Source organism: Mustela lutreola, chromosome 8 (genome assembly GCF_030435805.1).
Source record: "Mustela lutreola isolate mMusLut2 chromosome 8, mMusLut2.pri, whole genome shotgun sequence".
In the NCBI taxonomy this organism is placed as follows: Eukaryota; Metazoa; Chordata; class Mammalia; order Carnivora; family Mustelidae; genus Mustela; species Mustela lutreola.
This window is the reverse complement of record NC_081297.1, coordinates 2,015,374-2,040,799: the sequence shown is the minus strand read 5'-3', so window position 1 is coordinate 2,040,799 and position 25,426 is coordinate 2,015,374. Positions and strand designations below refer to the sequence as shown.

General features: G+C 48.1%; 1 protein-coding gene across 2 annotated transcripts in view; it reads left to right on the top strand.

Annotated features, from left to right (window-relative positions):
• The first annotated feature begins 1,406 nt into the window (after positions 1-1,406).
• The window catches only part of LARP4B (La ribonucleoprotein 4B), a 63,724-nt gene continuing 39,704 nt past the window's right edge, over positions 1,407-25,426 (top strand). The window contains exons 1-4 of one of the 2 annotated variants that reach the window (XM_059183677.1): positions 1,407-1,564; positions 2,150-2,209; positions 18,673-18,823; positions 19,419-19,559. In XM_059183677.1, the coding sequence (XP_059039660.1) occupies positions 1,484-1,564; positions 2,150-2,209; positions 18,673-18,823; positions 19,419-19,559 (433 nt within the window). In that variant the 5' untranslated portion in view covers positions 1,407-1,483. Of the gene's footprint in view, positions 1,565-2,149; positions 2,210-10,104; positions 13,308-18,672; positions 18,824-19,418; positions 19,560-25,426 lie in introns of those variants that run through there. The other variant, XM_059183676.1, reaches the window with a different exon arrangement.

Sequence of the window (25,426 nt, the reverse complement as noted above, 5' to 3'; positions counted from 1 at the left end):
ACATCTCTGTATCTGGCCTGTGGCTGCTGTGTTTCAGGAGAGCCTGAGAGGAACCTGGATTAAAGCCAGTCCTAGTGGTGCCCTGTGGCAGCGCGGCGCTGCAGAAAGAGGGAAACACCGAGAGGTCAGCCCCAGGTGTCTGAGAGCCCTGGTTCTTTTTTTTTTTTTTTTTTTTTTAAAGATTTTATTTATTTATTCGACAGAGAGAGAGATCACAAGCAGGCAGAGAGAGAGAGAGAGAGGAGGAAGCAGGCTCCCCGCTGAGCAGAGAGCCCGATGTGGGACTCGATCCCAGGACCCTGAGATCATGACCTGAGCCGAAGGCAGCGGCTTAACCCACTGAGCCACCCAGGCGCCCATGAGAGCCCTGGTTCTTAAGCTGATCGTACGAAATAATGAGTATTGTTGTCTTCAAGAGTTATTATTTAGGCTGTTTGGGAAAATCAGGTGAGATCTCTTGTTGGAAGTTCAGTCTCTAACTGTTGAGGCGAATCCGTGCTTTGGAAAGTCTGCTTTGCAGCAGTGGGGCTCCATCCCAGGACCCTGGGATCATGCCCGGAGCTGAAGGCAGATGCTTAACCACTGAGCCACCCAGATGCCCCAGTCCTGCTGTCTTGAGGTGGTTTTCGGTTTGTGTGGGTCAGGATTTTGAAGGGATTCCTTTTTAACTAATTATTGTTTATTTCTCTTTAAAACTCTCGTTCTGGAACAAAATAAATTAATGGGGCCAGTCAAAATGATACATGTGAATTTGAGATTCATCAAAGCACAAATTGGAGTCCTATTCATTTTATTATTTTCTGTTTTTAAGAAAATGGTTTTCTGAGTATGAGTGGGTTTGTATATGTTAACACGTGATTTCTAGTCTTAGTATATTCTTGGGTTGAATTATGGGCAGATTCCTTTTTTTTTTTTTTTTTTAAGATTTTATTTGTTTAAGACAGAGACAAAGAGAGAGAGCGAGCGAGAAAGAGAGAGAATGTGCGCACGAGCAGTGGGAGAGGGAGAAGCAGGCGCCCCTGCTGAGCAGGAAGCCTCATACGGCTCAGTCCCAGGACCCTGAGATCACGACCTGAGTTGAAGGCAGATGTGTTACCTCTGGAGCCACCCAGGCACCCTGTGGGTAGATTTTTTTAACTACCCAGACTGCAAAGGCGCCTGGGTGGCTCAGTCCGTTGGGTGGTTGGCTCTTGATTTCTCCTGGGCTCTTGATCTCAGGGTCATGAGTTCAAGCCCTGAGTTGGGCTCCGTGCTGAGCGTGAGCCCAAATTTAAAGCAAAGAGGTAAATAAGCCGCTTGGACTCCAGAGGGATAAACACATGCCCTGGAAAACCTGAGAATTTTAAGACTTCCTAGTAACTTAATTTCGAGCATCCATTGTATTCTGTACTTCAGGTTACTGATGTGTTGTCTTCTGTTGTTTCACAGCATTCTACGGGTCGCCATTCAGCTTCTCCCAGTGCAGCCACAAAGCAAACAGCTCATGACTTCTGATCAGGACACTAAGGTCGTGGCTGAACCGCAGGGCCAGCGAGTCCAGGAAGGGAAAGACAGCGCTCATCTGGTGAGTGTGGGTCGAGGCCAGAATTGGCCTGGTGCCTCGCTCTCCTTTTCTCGTCACAGAGCCTGTGAATCAGAGGAGTGACTCTGGCCTGCCTTACAACCGAAGTATAGGTGTTACATTCTGAATAAGTTCATGGGGAGCTTAGTAGTAGAGGAAGCAGTAGTGGGTGAGGGAGAAAACATGTATCTCTAGACACTTAAAAGCTTTTGGAGTTGAAATCACCAAGAAAAATGCAGTGATTTATAAATACTGTAATAACATTACACCTGTTGTACTGGTAGGTATTTAAAGAATTAACTAGGACTGTAAAATAAATTTTGACGCTTTTAAGATTTTACCATATCAAGCAAAGCAGATTTTTAATTAATTTTCCCCATTGAAACTATAAGGAGTTTTGCTTACAGTGGTCAGTTAGAATTTGAATATATTTTAAGTTTCTAGGCTCCTTCATCTCTCTGAATATTATTGGTTAATCATGTAAAAATGTGTTTCTCTTAGGGGGTTTTGTTTTTGCTAAGCTACTGTGGTCTGAAAATACTGCTTTCCATTGTAATGATGGTGTGTTTGATGTTTTCAATTTTACAGATGAATGGTCCCATATCTCAGACCACTCCTCAGACAAGCTCCATCCCAGCTCTGAGTCAGGTAATTCACAGCTGAGGCTCACAAACAACTGTGTATGTAACAAAATTAGAACATGTTGATGTTTCCCAACAAAGGGGGGTCTGGTGGTGGGGGGGGGTCCCATGTGGGTTGTTGTAAACGGCCAGTACTTTGTGTCCTCCTCTGACTTCTGTGTGTGCTGCATGTCTGGGTCTGCAGACGGGTGGGCCGCATGCTCGTTTAGTCTCGGGTACTCATCTCGGTATTCTTAGTGATCCATTGGTAATCTGTGGGCTCTACATGATTAGAGCTACATTTTTTTTTTTTTTTTTTAAGATTTTATTTATTTATTTGACTGACAGAGATCACAAGGAGGCAGAGAGGCAGGCAGAGAGAGAGGAGGAAGCAGGCTCCCTGCCGAGCAGAGAGCCCCATGTGGGGCTCGATCCCAGGACTCTGGGATCACGACCCGAGCTGAAGGCAGAGGCTTTAACCCACTGAGCCACCCAGGCGCCCCTAGAGCTACATTTTGAACGTCTTTGTTCTTTAAAGTACACAAGTCATAGTAAGCTTTTACTAAGAAAATCAGTTTCACATTTTGGCTGTGGTGAATGAAAGAATAAGCAAATGGAGATGCATTGGTGTTTAACTCTGTCTTTGCCTTCTGCGCATACGCGTATGTCAGGTGCATTTGGAGCCGCTCCAGATTCAGCTTGGCATCTTCTAAGTGATCTTATAAACCTGGCACAATTTAAAAAATAAAAACTTCTAAAGTAATCTTAGAAAACTTAGAGTAAATTTTGTCCAAATTGCAAGCAGTTCATATAGCAACTGAAGGAGGGATTGGATTGCTGATCCTTTTAATAAGGTAGAATTTTTTTTTTTAAGATTTTATTTATTTATTGGACAGAGATCACAAGTAGGCAGAGAGGCAGGCAGAGAGAGAGAGGAGGAAGCAGGCTCCCTGCTGAACAGAGAACCCGACTCGGGGCTGGATCCCAGGACCCTGGGATCATGACGTGAGCCGAAGGCAGAAGCTTTAACCCACTGAGCCACCCAGGCGCCCCCATTAAGGTAGAATTTTTAAAAATGAAAGATTCCCTCCAAACTATTATTATTTCATTGTTGTTATTATATGTGTACTTTTTTTGTATATTGTATTTTACATTGATTTTTTTAAATGAATTTTATAATATTTTAAGTAGTTTAAGATCCCAATACAAGACCTTTAGTAATCTGAAAAGGAAATTATACAGAAATCATTAAAAAAAATCTTTTTAGGACCAATCTTCTTCCTCCCCATGGTGATTTATGGTCCAACATAGTATTCAGATAATCTTTTTAAAACTTACTGCAAGGATAAAATTAATTTTGGATTTTTTTTTGCCTGTTTTATTAATTTATGCATAAATATTGAGACAAGATCTATCTAGAAAAGAATTGAAACACTTGAGCCAGAATGTAGAATTTCACTTCTGTATAGAAATAATTTGCAACTAGTACTGCCTGTATCTGCTTTGTCACTTTTAAGAGCTAATGCCCTGTAAGAGACCCTTGACGGCAAGTTCTTGGTCCGGCCTCGACCTTTTCCATCCCTGTTGGCCCTTGGGCACATCCGTCTCTGATGAAGAGTTTTGTAAAACGTGGATGTACTATTTGCCCGTGTTAACAGGGTGTTGCATACTTAGGTTTTCATAGGGTCATTAAATAGTAGAGCTCAAGGTGCCCTGGGAGATATCTGGGCTTATACCAAAGCTTTATTTTCAACAAACTTGAGCATCTTTACAGAAAACGAAAGGATACCACATTTTTATGGAGTTGTAATCAGCATACGTACATTTCCCCTCATCTTTTCCCACATGGCATGATTTTGTCTCTGTATCTCCTTGGCCTTGCCATTATGGTATTTTCTTTATATTGTAGTGCTCTGGTTCTTTAGCCATTGGTTTGTGGGCATTTATATTGTTTTCTTTCTTTCCTGCTGTTGTAAACGTCATGGCTTTGAAGAGTTTTCTAGCTGGCATCGTCGCGGTGCGCCCGAGTGTGGGCGTGGCTGTCGGTGTAGAGCTGCCCGTGTTTCGGTGGCTGAGTGGGAGAGTCTGGCAGGCTGATTGGGGAAGTGGTCTCTTGAAGGTTCAGCCTTCCTCCAGCTGGACATGGTGAGAGTAGAATTGCCGTACTGGTGCCCAAATAAATGTCTGAATAATTCAGGAGCAACTTTGCATTTATCCAGTGGTAATATCAATCCTATCTATTGTACAGCCCCCGCCCCCACCACTGAAACCTTACTGAATAGTAATTCTCCCAGCCAATCAGGGAGCATCAAAAAAAAAATGATCTTTAGCTCATGAAGTTGAGACCCAGAGAGGCTTAAATAATTTCCCCAAGATTACTTATCTGTAGAGTGGCAGAACCATGATTTGAACCCAGGCAACCCCGCTTCAGAGTCCAAACTCAAGGTGAGATGCACCTCCTCTCTGGTGTCTGTTATTTCTTTTCTTTTCTTTCTTTTTTTTTTTTTTTTTTTTTTTTTTTTTTTTTTTAAGATTTTATGTATTTATTTGACAGAGAGAGATCACAAGCAGGCAGAGAGGCAGGCAGAGAGAGAGAGGGAAGCAGGCTCCCTGCTGAGCAGAGAGCCCGATGCGGGACTCGATCCCAGGACCCTGAGATCATGACCTGAGCCGAAGGCAGAGGCTTAACCCACTGAGCCACCCAGGTGCCCCTGGTGTCTGTTATTTCATTTAAAAAAAGAAACAAGTAGAAAATAATACCTGAAACAACCTATTTGACTGATCTCTGAGTGGATGGAATTAACTTGGGTTAAAGTTGTGAGGATTTTAGGTGGGGAATAGCATGACTTGTATTTTAGGAGGATGACTTTGGCTTCATTTGTTTTTTTTTTTTTTTTTTTTAAAGATTTTATTTATTTTATTTGACAGAGAGCGAGATCACAAGTAGGCAGAGAGGCAGGCAGAGACAGAGGGGGAAGCAGGCTCCCTGCTGAGCAGAGAGCCCGATGCGGGGCTTGATCCCAGGACCCCGAGATCATGACCTGAGCCGAAGGCAGCGGCTTAATCCACTGAGCCACCCAGGTGCCCCGGCTTCATTTGTTTTTATAGATAGTAGATTGTAGTGAGCAAAGCAGGCAACTAGGAAACTGTTAACGAATGGAAGGTTAGAAGTGATGATGGTGGATCGGACTAGGAATGAACGGATTTCAGATATTCTGGAGGTGGGCTTAACCACATCAAGTGGTGAATTGGGTTGGCGTAAGGGGGGAGATAAATCGGGGGTAGTGGGACAGCTTGATGGATAGCGGTTTCTTTTATTACGAGATGGAAAAAATTGGAGCAAGGTTTGTGGAGGGGAAATCCAGCTGGTAGAAACTCAAGCAAGCAGTGGGGGGGCAGTGGGCGCAGTTGGACCCCAGTGGAGTGGTTGGAGTCTGATGGGTTTAAGTTTGAAATAAACAGATAGAGATTTTATTACTTGATAAATTTATTATATAGAAAAGGCCATTAAAACTATGTAAATATGGATTGGGGATATATAATTGAAAAGTAACTGAGTTACTACTTGGAATAAAATCAGCTCTAATCCCCCCCCCCCCCCCCCCCGTAATTTTTGCTTATCTTGACAGACGTTGATGGCCCGCAATGGCATTCTTGGCTTTAACTTTTCTTTTCATTGATTCATCCTTTTCTAATAACCTGTATTGCTTTTATAATTTGATTAAAATTTATTTAAGAAGTTATGTTCTATATTATTTTTAAAACATGTTTCAAGTGGGGCACCTGGGTGGCTCAGCTGGTTAAGCATTGGCTTTCAGCTCAGCTCGTGATCCCAGGGTCCTGCGATGGAGCCCCTCATCGGGCTCCCTGCTGGGTGGGGAGCCTGCTTCGCCCTCTGCCATTCACTCTGCTTGTGCTTTCTGACTCTCTCTATCTATCAAATAATAAAATAATTAAAAAAATAATGTTTCAAATGTCTTAGTTTTCTCTCAGCAGTTTTAAGACCCAAAAGGGCAGGACCTGTGTAATGGACTTCATTGATACATGTTTGCAAGGCATACTTACCTAAATTGAAAAATCTCATTAATATCAGCACGTTATAATTGATAGTTTAGTTGTTTATTCTACAACTTATCTTTATCTAATCACACATATATCTGGTTACCATAGGAATTACGTGTAATATCCAGAAGTTATAACTGCCTAATCTTTCATCCTACTTAACTTCAGTAACACACAGAAGCTGTTCTCTTGTAAAATCCTCCTCCTCCTCTTCGCTACTCGTGTCACGAGTCACATCTTTATCGCTACGTGCCCAGTAACATGGACTTAAAATTTTTTTTATGCACTTGCCTTTTAAGTCTGTAGAAAATTAAAAATGGAGCAGTAAATCAAAATAATAATCCTGGCTTTCGTAACTGTCCGTGTATTCGCCTTTGTCAGAGAGCTTTGTGTCTTCACACAGCTTTGTGTTACTGTGTCATGTGTTTCACTTCACCTGAAGGACTCCGTTAGCCTTTCTTCCTGGGCAGACCCGGTGTTAACAGACTACTTCAACTTCTGTCTGTCTGAGAATGTTTTACTTTCTTCTTCAGTTTGGAAGGACAGTTTTGCTGGATAAGGAATTCTCAGCGGACAGCTTTTTCTTTCAGTGCTTTAACGTATCTGCTCCTGCCTTCCCACCCTGTGAGGTTCTGCTGAGAAACTGGCGGACATCCTACGGAAGAGCTCTTGCACCTTACAGGAAGCTTTTTTCTTGCTGCTTTCAAGATTGCTTTGTTTTTCAGCAGTTTGATTGTAATGTGTCTTGGTGTGGGTCTTTGTGCTTATCCTACTTGAAGTTTGTTGAGTTTGTGGACTTGTAAATTTGTGTATTCATGAAAATTGGGAAGTTTTGGGCTACTATTTCTTCAAATTCTCTTTTGCCCTTCCTCTGTTGGGACTCCCACGACCAGTGTGTTGGTCCACAGGGGACATAGATGATCTCCTGTAAGTCCTTCAGGCTCTGCTCACTTTTCTCTGGTTTTTTGTTTTGTTTCTTTTTTGTTTTTTGTTTTTTTACTCCTCTAGATAATTTCATTTGTCCCCTGTTTAAATTTGCTGATTCTTCTCTCTACCCAAGTCTGCTGTTGATAACCCTCTCGTGAATTTTTCAGTTCAGTAACTGTACTGCTGTGCAGCTCCAGAATATTTCCTTTTGGCTCTTTTTATAAATACCTGTGTCTTTGTTGGTATTCTCGTTTTCATTTTGTTCATATATCATTCTCCTGGCTCACATTAGTTCCTTGTCCGTTGTTTTTCCCTTGTTCTTGGAGCACATTTAAAAATGTTTTCAAGTCTTTATGGAGTAAGTCCCATCTCTGAGCTTTCTCCAGGATAGTGAATTTGGTTCCTTTGAGTGAGTTGTGTTTTCCTGTGTCTTTGTTTGCCTTGTGATTTTTGTTGTTGCCGAGAACTGGGCATTTGATTTTATGTGTATAATGTCTTACTGTTTTGAGGCTTTCCCAAGTTATTTTTGTAAAGACTGTCCCTTGTCATCTGTGTGTTCATTGAAGTCTCTGTTCTTTTAGCTTGTGTAGCAAATGTTTTGACAGAGACTTCTGTTAATGCGGGGAACTGAAGCAGATAGTCCAGACACCTTCCTCACCGAAGGAAACAGTAGAGAGATTACAACTGCTCTTTCTAGTCTTCGTACACTGGCTCTGTTCTGAAACAGCCCCTCACTGATTAGCTCAGTGTGCTTAGAGACTTGGGGATCAGCCCAAGGTGAAAGCCGAAGGTCTTCTCAGGACTGTTCTGAGCGTCTGTCTCGCCTGGGTGTGGCTTTCGGAATTTCCCATGTACATGACTGCTGTTGATTTCCCTGATTTCCCAGAGTTTCACCCTAGCTTTTGTGGGCTTCAGACAGTCCTTTATTTACTTTTTTTTTTTTTTTTTAAAGATTTTATTTATTTATTTCACAGAGAGAGAGAGAGAGAGAGAGAGAGAGAGATCACAAGTAGGCAGAGAGGCAGGCAGAGAGAGAGGGAGAAGCAGGCTCCCTGCCGAGCAGGGAGCCTGAAGCCGGGCTCGATCCTAGGACCCCAGGATCATGACCTGAGCCAAACTGAGCCACCCAGCCGCCTCTGATGCTGGGACATTTTAAATCCAACTCTTCTCAACAGAGCAGGTCAGTTAAAGTATTGTTGCGCCGTGCTGCTGTGCTCCTCAACTTATGTACAAACGTGGGCATGTCTTTAAGATTTTGTTTTTACATCTTTTTAAATTAAATTATTTATTTGGGAGTGAGAGAGTGTGCACGAGTGTGGGGAGAAGCAGAGGGAGAGGGACAAGCAGACGCCACGCTGAGCATGGAGCCTGACATGGCGCTTGATCTCATGACCCTGAAATTATGACCTGAGCTGAAATCGGAAGGTGGATGTTTAAGGGGCTGAGCCACCCAGATGTTCCTGTGTTTGCGTCTTTTAACCCTTTGAGAGCACCTGCAGATTCCGAGGCCAGTACAGATCCCGGTTTGAAGTAGTTGATGGGACCAGCGCTGAGACTTGCTGTCCGCATGCTTTCCTAGAGGCACAAAGAGGGACCAGCGTGTGGAGACGGGAGACGGTAGTCCTGCCTAGTGGGGTGGTGACCTTACAAAGGATGGTGCGATTGGAAAGCTTGGCTAGGAGTCATGACAGATGGGCAAACGCAGGCTGTGCTGGGGTTGTTTGGTCGTGTTCCGTGGATGAGCTAGAGAAGGGGAGGAGGGAGGCTTGACAGAGTAGGAGGCGGCTCTGGAGGTGGCCTGACGCCAGAGTGCGTGGACTTCAGTGGGGTACTAAGGTTCTGACCTGAGTATTTTACTTACTGTCCTCATGCCAACTCTTCAGAACAGCTGTTGTTGGCCCCACTTTACAAATCAGAAAGCTCATAACACAGAGTAGGTGATATTCCAAAGCTTATGCATGTAGTAATCAAAAACCGAGCCTCACACCTGGATGGTAACCTGGACTAGGAAGGGTTTTGGGAACTTTCAAGGGACTTGGTGCTGTTGGCCTGGTGGGTGTTGATTTTCTTTTTTCTCTCATTTGCTCTTTCCTTTGTCGTAGTGAGAATATATAGACATCTGCGCAAGTGAAAATAATAAAGTAAACCTGATGTGCCCATCGTGACCTTGAAGAGCCCCCCCCATTTTGCTACTGGTATTTTATCTCTTCCTTCCCTATACACACACACTTTAAAAAAAAAATGATGTGTATGTATTTACTTCTTGACTTGCTGGGGTGTTTGAGAGCAAATCCCGACTAGGCGCCATTCACCATACACACGGCCGTGTGTGTCCCTTGTGGACACTGTTCTGGCGTCGCGCCTGCAGGTACTCCTCTGTACCTGCGGTCTTGGTTCTCAAAGCCGGAGTGAGCTGCAGCTCCCGCTGCCTGTACGCTCTAACGAACACGTCTTTGTTGTCATTTCTCCTTGGGGAACAGACCCGCTAAGCCTGGGGTCGCCGTCGTCCCACCGCGCGTGATTCAGAGAATGCGGAAACAGCGGGGAGAGCCGGGAGTCTGGGATGGCTCGTTCCGGCTGCGATAACAATGGCAGGGGTTTTTATTTTTTATTTATTTTTTCTTAATATTTTATTTATTTATTTGACAGACAGAGATCATAAGTAGGCAGAGAGGCTGGCAGAGAGAGAGGGGGAAGCAGGCTCCCCGCTGAGCAGAGAGCCCGATGCGGGGCTCGATCCCAGGACCCTGGGACCATGACCTGAGCCGAAGGCAGAGGCTTTAACCCACTGAGCCACCCAGGTGCCCCAGTAGGGGTTTTTTTAAATTGAATTTATGAGAATAGGAAAAATACTATGAAAATTATGTATTGTTCTTCTGAGCTTTTGGATTCCGCGTGGCGTTTGGTCTCCAGTGCGTGGCGGAGGATGGCTGCTCGGCAGGGCCTGTTGTACTTCGGGTTTGGATTTGAGTGGCAGGGACATGTGACTGCTGTGCAAGGGGTTATTTTTGGTGTCTGGGTGTCGGCCTCTCGTCAGAAGTCACGGCAAGTTAGCGCGAGATGCACTTGGGGAGGCTCCGAAAACGGCAGGCATGGTTGCGTGAGCTTTTCAACTTTCGAACATGGGTTGTTGCTTCAGCAAAGAAGTCAGCAGTGACAGGGACAGCGAAAAAGCTGGCCTGTTGCCTGAATCTGTGGAGGAGGCGGAGTCAGGGCACCAGATAAGTAAAGCTTTGTCTTCATTATTTGATACCCTTGAAGGTGAGGAGCTGCCCAGCGTCCGACATGGAGGCGGCGGCGGAGCGGCTGCTGGAGCCGCTCTGTGGGTGAGGGCTTCCACGAGGACGGGGCCCCCGCGGGGGCTGAGGCTGTCGTTGGACTCTGTGTCCCCTCCTGTGCCCCAGTTCCTGCCTAGGTCTGAAAGCTTCGAGGAGAGAGAGACGAATTCAGAGGCTGTTGCTCTTGAGCACAGTTGTGGCCGTGTCTCGGTCACTCGCAGTGTGAGCTCTGCCGGGGAACAGGGTTTCTCTGAAGACATTCGTCCCAAAGGTGACGCGGCTCTGTCTTCTGGCCAGGGCGTGCAGGGAGGCGCCCTCGTAGGGAGCCATCTCGGCCGTCCCCCAGCCGCTCGCATAAATGCCCTCACCGAGCACGACAGGGTGGTAAACGTTCAGATCCGAAGTGACAGTAGCTCTTCAGACAGGTCTGGTGGGGGGGTGACGGGCAGACACCCTGTTTGCAGTGGTCACCAGGCACATGGGGCTCGGAGAGAGAGCGAGTTGTACAGTGTTTGTGTTGTAGATCCTGACAGCCTGGGCCTTGCCGAGGAGCTGGGTGCCCCTGTGTGTGGCGCAGCTGCCGGGGAAGACAGTTGCTCAGCTGTCACCTCTGAGGAACTTCGCACAGGGGCCCGGCCGCCGGGGAAGGCTGCACAAGGCCCAGGACAGTTAGCTGCCCCGCAGGAAGAGCGGTCCCCACGGGGCATGCCCAGCCCAAATGAAAGGAAGGAAGTTTTTAAGGAAAATACTAAACCTGGTTTGGAACTAACAACTGTGTCTTTAAGGGCTCACGCTTATACCGGGTTCCCTCAAGATTGCACAGAAAGCAGCACAGTATGTAATGCGGGCACACTCCCTGCGCTTAACCGTAACGTGGGCACTAGCTCCCCGGGACGTGTGTGTGCCCTCCCTGAAGGAAGTGAGAACTGTAGTCTAGAACAGGTAAGTCCCACGGGTGACTCGCACGTTGATTCACTAACCCACCCTTCAGAAACGGAGAGAAATGGTGAATCTGGGGCTGTAGCAGCGAGCGTAGGCCAGAGCTCTAACTCTGAAAAGGAAAGAGAAGATAGTTCTTTGAGACCACTGAAAGATAGTGATTATTTCCGCTTTGATGTTAGCAGGCCAGAAGGTAGTCTGCTTCCCCGGAGTCTAGATAGGATTCATCCGAGTTGGGAAAGCTGTGTCCCTTGCCTGAGCCTTAGAAACCAGCGTCTTCCCATTCATGCCAGTTTCCGAGAAGCAGCCCGTAATGGACCCGGTGATGCTGGACCGGCCCGCCTGCTGGGGCCAGCCATGGCCGGGGGGCAGCAGCCCAGTGTCTGCGGCCTGAGACCTGGAAGCATCCAGCCCGTGAACAAAGCACACTTGTCTTTGCAATCTGAAAGTAGTTCATCTTACCCAGATAAGGATAAAATGAGCATTTTTGAAGAAGAGGGTCATGGACAGAGGGCTTGCGAATGGAGACCTTCACATCAGGTGGCAGACCTGTGTGCAGACCCTGGGGCCAGCGCGGCCCAAGCACAGACCTGCGATGTAGCTGCTGCGCTGTGCAAGACGGGCGCAAAGGGGGTGTTCCCCAGAACAGGCACCCCGGAACTCGGAAGCTCCCAGGAAGTGCCCCCAGATGGCAAGTCTCTGGACGGCTCCCGCTGTTTGCAGGGTGGCTTTATTTCCCCTGCGTTTGCTTTCGCCGGCCCAGAACGTGAAACTGGCCCGTGTGTTAAAACGGAAGATGTGGTGTGTGTGAAGAGCGCAGTGAGCGACCGGCCAGGGTCGGGAGGGGCCCGAAAAGAGTCACTGAAGGCCAGTCCAAGAGAGCCCCGTGAGGATGACAGAGGAGATGTGAAGTCAGACTCGGAAACCGCCTCCCTCTGGGGGACCAGCGCAGCACCCCACGGGGCGGCTCCTGGGCTGGCGACCTCCACGGCGCCACCTGGTGGCAGCAGCCGCTGCCCACAGGAGGGCGGCGCGGCCGGAGCCCTGAGTGCTTGCAGATGGGAGGGTCCGGGTCGCGCTCCGCCTCTGAGCCAGGGTTGGAGTTCGGGTGAGCAGAGGTCACAGGTAGGAGAGACGGACTCTCTTCACAGCCGTGAAGAGGCAGGACTGCCGCAGGTTTGCTCGGACTCGGCTGAGGAGTGCGCGGATGCCTTAGGGGGTGGCGCGACGGGGTCGACCGGGCCGGCAGCAGCAGGTCAGGGGCGGGAGAGGGACAGCATCCACGCTTGCTGGGTGAGCACACACGCACGCCACATCGGGCAGAGTCGTGCCCGACCCGTGCCCAGTGGCCCTGCGTGGAGCGGCGGAGTGGACGTTGTGGGAAGTCCACAGGTGACTGTCCGAGAAATGGAGCTGGGGGAGACTCTCGAGGCGTGTTCCCGTGTGGCCCGAGTGGATGGATGCACAGACCCTCCTCACGAGGTGCTGCAGGTGGTTCCCGTCCCCCTAGGGGACAGTGCAGAAATAGCAGTGCCACACGGCGGGGCCCGTGTCTTCCCCCTCCCAGGAGACGCTGTAAATACACCTGCGAGTCCCGCAGGAGGGGACTTGCCCAGCTTCCCAGGGCCGTGGTGCTCCCCGTCTCTGCATGAACCTGCCTGTTACCCAGTGGGAGCGTTTGCAAGTGCGACATTTTCTGAGGGACTGGCCGACGGCTGCCGGGAGCATCCAGAGGGCTGCACGTGGGCTTGCGCCGTCGGGAACAAGGCCTTGGAAGAGGAGCAGGTGCCCAGCGCGTGTCTGCACGGGAGGCCGCTGGCCGTAGAGGTCGCTCTCTTGTGGCTGGAGAAGCCCCCCTACCAGCTACCAGCGGCAGAAGAGGCTGTTCTCTGGGGATGGCAGAATAGAGGTGGACAGTTAGTAAGTATGTTTATTGGTTTTTATTATGGGGGAAGGCTGGGGCTTCACTTTGAAGTTTTATTCTTTAAATAACGGACAGTCATTTGAATGTTTATGTCAGGCCGTGAGTTCTTGTAGCCTCAGCTTAACCATTTCCCACTTGGGGACTGTGACTCAGTGGACCACGTGATATATTTGGGCCAGCGTTTGTGGGCCGGCTGTCGCTGGCTCGTGTCTGGCTGTCGGACGCAGCTCGGTGCGGGCCTCTGCGGTGAGGGCGCGGCGGCTGCTCCTGAGGGCTGCCCTGCCCGGCCCGACCTCTCCCTCACCACCCGTTGTCGGAGCGGAGCAAGCGTTTGTCCCGTGGCGTTTTAAAGTCCTTTCACAGAGGCCACAGTCGGACAGTAGAGAAGACTCAAAATCTGTGCTTTCTGCTACACGTTTGCTGCTTTTCACTGGTGTGGAAGTCTGTCTCGTGTCTGGAGAAGCCCCTGCAGGCCCTGGCCACAGGGTGCTGCTCCTGGGAGAGGCCACACGTGCCGCTGCAGCCGCTGTTCGGTGGAGCGGCCTCTCCGCAGCCCGCGGCGAGCCTGCACACCGCCAGACGTGCGGCCCGCCCTGCGCTTCACGGTCCTTCTGGACACGCGTGACTGAAGGGCAAACTTCTAACAGCAGAATCTGGTTGGCTCAACCGCCGGTTTGTTTTGTTTATAAATTCAGTTTATTTAAGCTATAAACCGGGACGCCTGGTGGTTCCGTGGGTTAAGCCTCTGCCTTCGGCTCAGGTTGTGATCCCCGGGTCCCGGGATCGAGCCCCACCCTGGCTTTCCTTCTCAGTGGGAAGCCTGCTCCCCCTCTGTCTGCAGCTCCCCCTGCTTCTGTGCTCGCTCTTTCTCTCTCACACACACACGTAAAAAATTTTAAAACTAAAAACAGTTCACCCATTTTCCCAGCCCCCCGCCACGGCCACCAGATTTGTTCTACAAGCTTGGTTCATTTGTTCGTTTTTAAATTCCGCACAGAAGTGAGATCATAGGGTGTCTGTCTGACTTGTTTCCTTCAGCCGAGTACCCTGACAGTTCTGTCCGCACCGTTGCAGGCAGTAGGACTTCACTGGTTTCATTTACGACCGAGTCATGTTCCGTCGCGCAGACACCACATGGGCTTTATACAGCAGCAGACACTCGGTGGCTTCCATATCTTGGCTTCTAGAAATAATGTTGCAGGGGACATCCGGTGCAGATACTTTTTTTCAAATCAGTATTTTTGATTTCTTCAGGTAAACATCGGGAAGTGGGGCTGCTGGATCTTATGGGTTTCTACTTTCAGGTTTTTTTTTTTTTAAAGATTTTATTTATTTGACAGAGATCACAAGTAGGCAGAGAGGCAGGCAGAGAAAGAGGAGGAAACGGGCTCCCTGCTGAGCAGAGAGCCCGATGTGGGGCTCGATCCCAGGACCCTGGGATCATGACCTGATCCGAAGGCAGAGGCTCAACCCACTGAGCCATCCAGGTGCCCATTATTTTCAGTTTTTTGAGGAGCATCCATACTGTTTCCTAGAGTGGCTGCCCCAGTCTGCATTCCCTCCAGCAGTGCATGGCCTCCCTTGTCAGCATCCTCACCAGCACTTGTTTCTTACCTTTTTGATGATAGTTTATTTACCTTTTTAAATTTTTATTTTATTTATTTATTTTAAAATAAAGATGTTATTTATTTGTTTGACAGAGAGAGATCACAAGTAGGCAGAGAGGCAGGCAGAGACAAAGGAGGAAGCAGGCTCCCTGCTAAGCAGAGAGCCGAATATGGGGCTCGATCCCAGGACCCTGGGACCATGACCTGAGCCGAAGGCAGCGGCCTCAACCCACCGAGCCCCCCAGGCGCCCCTATTCACCCTTTTTGTTTTTTTTTTTAAAGGATTTTATTTATTTGAGAGAAGAGAGAGAGCTCATGCATGCACGTGTGCACACAGGAGGGAGAGGGGAGGGTCAGAGGCAGAAGGAGAGACAGAAGCAGATTCCCCTCGGAGCAGGGAGCCTGACTCGGCGCTGGATCCCAGGACCCTGGGCTCGGGATCCAAGCTGAAGGCAGGCGCTTAACTGACTCAGCCACCCAGGTGCCCCATGATAGTTTATTTATTACTAGTGATTTTTGTTGCATTAAGCAAGAAAAATGATTGATGGTAGCGAGGAGACAGATGCGGTTCAAATGTTAATGTCAGTTACATAAGCATCAGTAACGTAGGGACTTACCCATTAGTCTCTTTTCCATTCCCACATTTGGGACTTTTGCCAAAAGGAGTTACATTCAAGTTAATTGCTTTTGTTTCCTAAATAGTCGTGGAGGCAAAACATAACAAAATTAGGCCTTTAAGTGATACGCACAGAACTGTTTGTGTAGCGGGTGTTGGGACCAGGCCGCCGCCAGTCTGTGCGGGGCTCAGCCGTGTAGCGTGCACAGGCCCTGGTGCTCCCTTCAGGTGAGATGCGCGGGTCCTTTCCGATTGTGACGCAGGCCTGCGTGCTGCTCTCGTCTGAGCACATTTAATGCAGGCATTTTCTTTTCACCACTTCCATTTCTCAGAGCGCTTGGCCGGACGCTGTTTCCCACCGGTCCTAGGCAGTGCCTCTTACTGCATTTTGCAGATGAAGAACCGGAGGTAGCAGAGGCTTGAGAAGCCAGTGGACTGCGCTGAATGATTCTGCTTCTTTGGTGGCAGTAGTCCGTGCTAACTTGAAATAAAATATTTGAAAGTTTCCTTTCCGCACTGTCTTACCTACTTTATATTCCCCAGCTCCCTCGTCCGCTTCTCTGATACTCGTTACTGATTCCTACTCAGCAGCGCGTCATTGGGACCGTTCTATCTCGTGCTCAGAAAAGAGATTCATGAATTGTTAGGTTTTGTGTTTTTGTTTTGTCTTTTTTTTTTTTAATGGAGCCTACTGTTGGGGGGTAGAGTTTCTTTGGAGTGTCAGAATTTATTTATTGATTTATTATTATTATTTTTAAAGGTTTTATTTCTTTATTAGAGAGAGAGAGAAAGAGAGAAAGAGCATGAAAAGCAGGGGGTGGGGTCAGAGGGAAAAGCAGACTCCCTGCCAAGCAGGGAGCTGGATGCGGGACTTGATGCTAGGACTCTGGGATCATGACCTGAGCCGAAGGCAGTTGCTTAACCAACTGAGCCACCCAGGCGCCCTTGTTTGACTGATTGATTGATTGATTGATTGATTTTTTAAAAGATTTTATTTATTTATTTGACAGACAGAGATCATAAGTAGTCAGAGAGGCAGGCAGAGAGAGAGAGAGGAGGAAGCAGGCTCCCCGCTGAGCAGAGGAGCTGAGGTGCCCCTTGATTTATTATTTTTTGAGAATTTCTGGATGCTCTACTTTGAAGGAGCGGTGTTGGTCATTAATATAAAATTACTTCAGGGATGGGGCCCCTGGGTGGCTCAGTAGGTTAAGGCCTCTGCCTTCAGCTCAGGTCATGATCCCGGGGTCCTGGGATCGAGCCCTGCATCGGGCTCTCTGTTCCGTGGGGAGCCTGCTTCCTCCTCTCACTCTGCCTGCCTCTCTGCCTATTTGTGATCTCTCTCTGTCAAATAAATAAATAAAATACTCAAAAAAAAAAAAATTACTTCAGGGCGTGGTTACTAAGGTCAGCTCAGTTTTTTCCTTTTTTTTTTTTTAAGGTTTTATTTATTTGACAGAGAGAGGGAGATCCCCTAGCAGACTCGAGGTAGTTGTCATGCCGTCAGCTCCTAAGTCTGTGTCCCCATTCTTTCATCCCTTGTCACTCAGGAGTATCCCCTGAGCACTGGTTAACCGCTTACGGTTGTGCCGCGTCCCGAGTTCTCGACTTGGACCGCAGTATTCACCGCCCGAGAAGTGGTACCTTTCACAAGGATGGGTTTCCTTTCAGTTCTGGCACAAAATTCTTGTTGTTCTTTATTAAACATTCATTCCTTGAGCCCCTTTTGTAGGCACAACTGTACTGAGGTCAGGACTGCGCGGCGCTAGCAGCACCGTGGCGAGCAGAAGGGACGGACTAGTGGAAGGTCAGGTGTGTCACAGCAGGGCGACCCTCCGCTGGCTTGGAGGCTGTTGCTTTGGGTGTTGCGTCCTAGTGTGGCGGGCAGTCGGTGCGGGGGACGCCCCAGGGCAGGTGGCTCCGGAAGGTGCTCACGCTGGGAAGGACCCGTGTCTGTGGGCGGCAGGAACTGGAGTGTGCGCCTGAGGTCAGGGGCCATTTCAGGGGGTTGAATACAGTAGCGTGGGAAGGCGTGGGGGGAGCGGGGGGCGGTTCCCTCACCTTGTAGGTGTGAGCAAAGTGCATCCTGTTGCCTAACCACATGGCCTCTCGTGTCCGCGTCCGTTTTGGTTCTCACTGCAAGCCTTCATCACCCCCGCCCGGGGGACTTTACTCTGTCTTCTGAAGAGTATTAATCCACACTTGTCCTCCATGGAGGATCATGATATTTCCTGACCCTTTTCACATCTGGGGACAGTACTGCGTAACATCTGCCCTGGGGCTCAGGCAGGCAGCTGCTCCCAGTTCGGGGCTCCTGCCTGACATTCCCTGGGAGCTCCTGGGACGAGCACCCTTGTCGCTCTGCGAGGGAACTCCGACTTCTGTGTGGTGGTATCCAGGCTGTGTTAAGTGGGCACAGGAAATCATTTTAGGTTTGCTGAGAGCATTGTGACGGCGAATTGGAGTGAGTTGGAGCAGCTGCCCCAGGGACATGGATTTTTCTTTAGACTCAGATACCACTTGAGGCGTGTGAGCCAGAGAAGGAAAATCAGGGGCTAGTTAGGTGCACCAGAGAAGAGCTCACCCATGCCCAAAGGAAGTGAAGGTGTGAGCCTGTGGACAGTGGGGGACAAACCGCATGTCGGAGCTGGAAGGAGACGAAGATCCTGCGCGTGAGCGGCTCGGAACCCTTGCCCGACAGACCCATTGTGAGACCTTTGCGCTTCTGAGGGTCTTGTGTTGTCTGTCTCCTTTGCTTATGTGAATGGTGGAGATTGAAGAATTTTATCCATCTACTGTCTGTTCAGGTGGTCAGTCTGTGAGTTGTGTCTAGGACAGAGATGACAGTTGGGTCCCCTGTTACTTCCCGAATGTCCACGAAGGCAGGTACCTCGTCTTCCGTGTGCAGTTTCTGGAGAGCCTTCTGCTTACTGGGAACGGAGGAGCCTGCTGGGGGACGAAGCTGAGCTCGGCCTGTCAACTTCTGTTCCGTTGCACGACGTTTCCTCCCCAGTGGATGTGTCAGTAGACTCTGCCTTTCTGACCTAACTCTCTCACACAGATGCGTTTCAAGTATGAATTCGTAAGTAAAATTGTGTTTGATTGGATTGGGATACAGATGTTTGTCACATTCTCCCCTAGGTACCGACAGCCAAGGTTTCGGAGCTAAACCCTAATGCTAAAGTGTGGGGGACGCCGGTGTTGCACTTGGAAGCGGGCAGCGCGGCGGACGGCGGTGTGAGTGCCGCCTGGGCGGAGCCGTCGGGCCCTTGCACGGACCGCAGCCAGGAGGGTGAGCTGTGGGCGTGACTGCGATGAGGAGAGCCTTTGCTCTCACGGTGCTGTCTTTGCTCCCGTTTAACCCATCTTGACGGACTTGCTGACTGGGGGGCACCTGGCTGGCTTAGTGAGCAGAGCGTGCGACTCTGGATCTCAGGGTTGTGAGCTCAAGCCCCACACTGGGCAGGAGGGAGCCTAGTTAAAATAAAAAAAAAAAAAGAAAAGAATTGAAAAAGGAAATTGTTAATTAAGATTTGTGTTGTGGTTATAGTAGAAGAACCAAGGAATCCAAGTTGCAGAAATTGAAGTAACTGCAGCTGTAAGCTTTTATTTTGTTGTTCTGTTTTTGTTGTTTTTTAAAAGATTTTATTTATTTATTTGACAGACATGATAAGTAGGCAGAGAGGCAGCAGAGAGAGGAAGGGAAGCAGGCTCCCCGCTGAGCAGAGAGCCTGATGCGGGGCTCGATCCCAGGACCCCGGGATCATGACCTGAGCCGAAGGCAGCAGCTTAACCCACTGAGCCACCCAGGCGCCCCTATTTTGTTTTGTTTTAAAAGAAAGTTACTCTTCTGATTTTGTCTTTTGGGATCAAATTCCTAATTACAGGATTGGATGCCAATGGTGATGGTGACAAAAGTCGTGAGAATGTGGCGCTGTCAGATTTGCAGGAGTCAGACCAGACCGCGGTGAGCTCTTTGGCTCTGGGTCGCTCGGAACATGAGTCTCCGCCTGAAAATAGCGAGACCGGTAAGGCTGTGACATGAACTCATTTTTATATAGAGTGTGAGCTTTTTCATTTTGCTTCTTATAATGTAGCTTAAGTCTTCCTCCAAACACCGTGCCTTTCATTGGTTCCTTTGATTCTCCTTGAAATTCCCTCGTAAGTGGGTATGGAGCTCTGTCACGAAGGCGCCGCAGGGAGCGGGAGAGCCCATGGGTGCCTGGAAGGCGGGTCTGGGTTGACTGGGAGAAGGGGGAGGGGGACTGCAGGGCGAGGCGTCGGGGACAGTGCTGCGGGGGTGGTGAGTGCTGGAGGCGGGGCTCGGAGCCTGTGGAGTGGCTGCTTCATGAGAAGGGCGGGTGAGTGGAAGGCTGTTTGCAGAAGAGAAGGAGCGGGGCGCGGGGGGAAGAGAGCAGTTGTCGTGGGGCCGGGATGGGGGCCGCGTAGAGCCACGTCGGGGAGATGGTTCTGTGTCTGGAAGGCGAGCGCAGTGCGAAGGCCCCGCAGACAGCGGGCCGGGCCTGGCCGCGGCTGCCTCATGAGCGGCTGATGGGGCTGTGGGAGCAGGACAGGTAACTCGCGGAAGGTGGCTGACAGGAGTCACGCAGACCAGAGGCACGGGGAGTGTGTCTGGTCCCCCAGGGGACAGGCCGGAGCCATGCGCGAGCTCGAGAAGGCCCACCTTCCCGGCGTGTCGCCGCGCAGGCTTCCCAGGAGGCGATGTGGAGGGCACAGCAGCGCGTCCGTGTTGGTGTGTCCCCGTCAGGGCGAGCCCCGTGAACACCTTGGCTTCACGGTGGCCGCTGGCACTCGCGCCCCCGCCGTCTCTTCCTCCCGCCTCTGCGTCCGTCACCCAGAGCCGGTTCTCCCTTCCTTCCGTCCGTGCGCTCTCGGCCTCCGGTGTGTGTGGTCCTGGCCGGATTGACGGTGGCCAAACCAAACATGCGGTGTGCAGTGCTGTCGTTTTGAGTTCGGGATCGCAAACTCCCAGCTGTGCTGCCGCGGGCCGGTGTGGCCGGGCTCCTGGACGGCCGTGGCAAGCCCTCTGTTTCCTCCTAGACCCTGGCGCTCCTCTGCTTTCTTCGGGCTGCAGAGTTGTGCATGGACGCACGAGCAGCATCACGTGCCGCAAGTGGAGCGCAGCTTTCCTGTAGGTTTTATTTGCCCTGGTTTGGCGCACACGGTTGGGGGCGCGGTCGGGTCGATTTGCTGACGTCTCCCACTCTGTCTCTGCCGTGTCTGGTGAGATGTATGTGTCCCTGTAACGCCGTCCAGATCGTGGCATACCTGTCACCGCTGAAAGCTTCCTGGGCCCCTCCCTGCCGGGGCAACCACTGACTGATACAGGCTCTTTGTCACTCTGGGTTGGTTTGCATTTTCTAGAATTTTATATAAATGGATTTTTATGACGTGTGCTTTTTGTGAGGCTTCTTTACTTGGCTTACTAATTGCAAGATTCACTCACGTTGTGACATTCATAGGTCATTGTTCGCTTTTTCCGAGCGCAGCATTCTGTTCCATCCTGTGCCTCGGTTGGTTTTTCATTCACCTGCTGGTGAGTATTAGGGTGTTTTCCGGTGTGGGGTGGGGCTCTTACCAATAAAGCTGCTATGATCACTTATAAGGCAGGACTTTGTATACATGTGTGTTTTCGCGTCTCTTGGGGAAATACATGAGAATGGAATCGATGATCATCTGGTAGGTTATCTTCTTAAGAAATGGTGGGGCTGTGGTCTGTAGTGGTGCTGCTGTGAGCACGTCCGCCGTGGAGTGAATCCCCGGCCGCGCCACCCGTTGTGACCAGTCCTTTAATTTCAGCCCTTCAGAAGGTGGTTGGATCGTACTGTAGTTTTAAGTTCGTTTTCCTAATGACTAATAGTGTCAACCATCTTTAATATACGCATTTACCATTTTGGTGAAGGATCTGTTTGGGTCTTCTGCCCATTTTCCTGCTGGGTTGTTTAATCACTGAGTTTTGGGAGTTCTTTATATGTTGGTACACAAGCTCTTATCAGGTTTATAATTACAAATACATTCTCTCGGTCTGTGGCTTGTCTTTTGTTCTTGTGACATTATCTTTTGAAAATTAGAAGTTTAAATTTTATAGGTAGTCTAGTTTTTTTTTTTTTTTTAAGATTGATTTATTTATTAGACAGAGAGAGATCACAAGTAGGCAGAGAGGCAGGCAGAGAGAGAGAGGAGGAAGCAGGCTCTGCTGAGCAGAGAGCCCGATGCGGGGCTCGATCCCAGGACCCTGGGATCATGACCTGAGCCGAAGGCAGAGGTTTTAACCCACTGAGCCACCCCGGCGCCCCCGGTCTAGTTTTGTTTTGTTTTGTTTTTTTAAATCTTTTTTTCTTTTATGAATCTTCTGGTTTTGTATCCAAGAAATCTGTGCTTAATCCAGAGTCACAAAGGTGTTCTCCCAGAGAGAGAGAACATTTTAAATTTTACATTTTAAGGTCTGTGGCTCATTTTCAGTTAATTGTTGGATATAGTGTGAGGTACAGCAGCAAAGTCTTTTTTCAATCACCATTTGCTAGAAAGACTTCCCCTTTTCTTTTGAGCTGTCTTTGTGTTGCCGTCAGGATCATTGTCCCTACACGTGTCAGTTTATCTCTGGACTGTGTCTTTCCTTTCCGTGTATCTATTAAATCTGTTTTCACAACAGTGCCACACTGTTGTGATTACTGGAAGTAATTCTTAAAATTAAACAAGCGGTGTTAGCTTTCCAATTTTGTTCTTTTTCAGAATTATTTTGGCTATTCTAGTTCCTCCTTTTCATTTCCATACAGGTTACAATGACCTGGTCAGTGTCTGTCTCCAAAGTGGTGAGATTTTTATTGGGATAGCATCGAATCCATAGATCTCTTGGAGAAAAATGGCATTCAAAAAAAAAAAATTTTTTTTGAGACTGTATTTATTTATTTGACAGAGATCACAAGTAGGCAGAGAGGCAGGCAGAGAGAGAGGAGGAAGCAGGCTCCCTGCTGAGCAGAGAGCCCGATGCGGGACTCGATCCCTGGACCACGAGATCATGACCTGAGCCGGAGGCAGAGGCTTAACCCACTGAGCCACCCAGGTGCCCCGAAAAATGGCATTTTCGTGTGGTGCATGCGAGCTGTTGCATGTCTACACCTGGTTAGGTCTTCCTTAATATCTCTTGGCTGTATTTTTTACTTTTCAGTGTCCTGGTCTTCCATGTCTTCTGTACTTAAATAAGTATCCTTAAGTATTTCATATTTTGGGGGGGCTGTTGTAAGTGATTTTTAAAAAATTTAATTGGAAATTATTCTAGTATGTAAAAATACAGTTAATTTTTGTAAATTGATATTCTCTGGAAACATGTTAATGTTACTAGTTATGGGAACTTTTTTGGGGATTCCATATCTTTTGCATAGTCATGTTATTCGTGAATACATCCAGCTTTATTTCTTATCCAGTCTGATTCCTTTCTCTTTCATTCTTTCTTTCTCTTTGTCTTTCTGTCATTCTTTCTTTTTTCTTTTTATCTTTCTGTCTGTCTTTGCCTCTAACTTCTTTGTCTTGCCTGATCTCCCTGGATAGAGCCTTCATTCCAAAGGTGAACAGAGGGGTACCTGGATGGCTTAGTCATTGGAATGTGTGGCTCTTGATATACAGGGTTGTGAGTTCAAGCTCCACGGTGTGTGCAGGGATTACTTAAAACAGGTGAGCAGATCATGAGAGCAAACGTCTGACTAATCGTAGGGGAGAGACACTGCATTTTACAGTAAGTGTAATGTTAGTTTTGGCTTTACGTACATGACCTCTATCAGGTTCATGAGGTGCCCTTCTGTTAGGCTTGCTGAGAGTTCATATAAGGAGGGGTTCTTGGAGTTTGTCCTGCTTTTTTCTCCATCGTGGCAATGATCATACTTTTCTCGTTTAGTCTTAGGACGATTTTTCATGTATTCAGCTTATCCTGGGATAAGCTTCGCTGCGTCATGATGTAACACACTTGATTCGTTGTTAGATTAGATTGGCCAGAATTCTGCATAGAATTTTTATACCTGCGTTCATGAGGGATGTTGGTCTGTAGTTTTCTTTTCAATGTATTCTTTCCTATGCAGTTTTTTTGGGAGGGGGGGGAAGAGGTTATTTCTTTTTTAAATGAAGAAGTAGAGCTATTTGGGCCTAGAGTTTTGTGTTAGGGTAAGTTTTCAGCTGTAGCTTTTGTTCGTTTTTAATTAGACTCCACACCTAGCACAGAGCCCAGCACGGGGCTGAAAACCCATAACCAGAGACCAAGACGTGAGCCAAAACCCTAAGTCAGACACTCAGCTGTCTGAGCCACCCAGGTGGTCCTACAGTTTGCTTTTTCATGTAGGGCTACTCAGGTTTTCTGTATCTTCCTGAGGGAGTTTTAGTTACTTGGGTCTTGTAAAGATTCTGTCCCCGTCATTTGAAGTGTCAACTCTGTTTCTTAGACTTGCTCCTAAGGCTGTGTTGATTCACCGTCTGTAGGATCTGCAGCTGTGTCACATAACTCCTTACTGTTATTGGTAATTCGTGTCTCTGCTCTCCCTGTAATAAATCCGTGTAGAGGTTCGTCAGCTTTGGTGATCATCTGAAAGAACCAGTAGTTGGTTTAGTTGTTTTTCCTCCATTGTTTTTCTCCTTCAGCTTTCCTTGGTTTACTTCTGATCGGTATGATCTACTTCCTCTTGGTTACTTGGGGTTTACTTTTTTCCCTAGTGTCTTACAGTGGAAACGGAGCTCGTTGATGAGAGGCATTTCTTCTTTTCTGAGGTAGCTGTTCACTTCCGTAAGTCTCCGAAGTAGTCTGTCAGCCTCACAAGTTCCGAGACATCGTGGGTGTGGTTTTTGAAAAATGCAGTTCAGAATTATTTCTGATTTCTTTTTGAATTTTTTTTCTTTGACCCATTGGTAATTTACAAGTCTGGTATTTAGTTTCCAAATATTTAGGGATTTTCCGGGAACCTTTCTTTTCTTGGTTTCTAATTTAATCTCCTTGTACTCATAGGACGTAGTTCGTGTGACTTGAATCCCTTTAAATTTATTAAGATTTGTACTGTGGTCCAGAATCTGGGCCATCTTAGTACATGTTTGAGAAGAATATGTATTTTGCTTTTGTTAGGGGGTGCTCTGTGGTTATCACTTCTGGTGGTCTTCGTTTGTGTAAATTTGGAGCTCTTCTGGTATCCTTTTGCTTCCACCTAAAGGACTTGGATGTTTCTTGTAGTGCATATCTGCTGTGGTGGATTGTTTCAGCCAAACCATTTTTATTTTACACTCATTTTTGCTTTGTATAGAATTCTCTTGTCAGATTTTTTTTGTCAAGCCCTTTTTCTTTATCAGTGGTCTTGGGCGTTTTGATTATGATATAACTTAAAGACAGTCTTTATGTTTCTTATGGTAGGTGTTCATTGAGTTTCTTCAGTCTCTGATTTATAAATGTTTTCACCAGACTTGGAGAAGTGTCGGCTATAATATCTTCAAATGTTGCTGCTCCCCCAGTGCCTCCCTGGCCTTCTCTTTCCTTTCTTGATCGCCGGCTCTTCCTCTGTTAAGACCCTTGAAGTTGTCCGAGTTCACTGATCCTCTCCTTTTTTTTAAAATTATTATTTATTATTTTATTTTTATTATTTATTTTATTTATTATTTATTTGACAGACAGAGATTACAAGTAGGCAGAGAGACAGGCAGACAGAGAAGCAGCAGCAGGGAGCCCGATGCGGGGCTCGATCCCAGGACCCTGGGATCATGACCTTAGCCGAAGGCAGAGGCTGAAATCACTGAACCACACAGGCACGCCCATCCTCTGTCCTTTTTAAAAATTCTTATTTCTTGGTTTCATTTTGGAAAGTTTCTGGTATATCTGTCTTCAGGCTCATTAATCTCTAATGTCTAA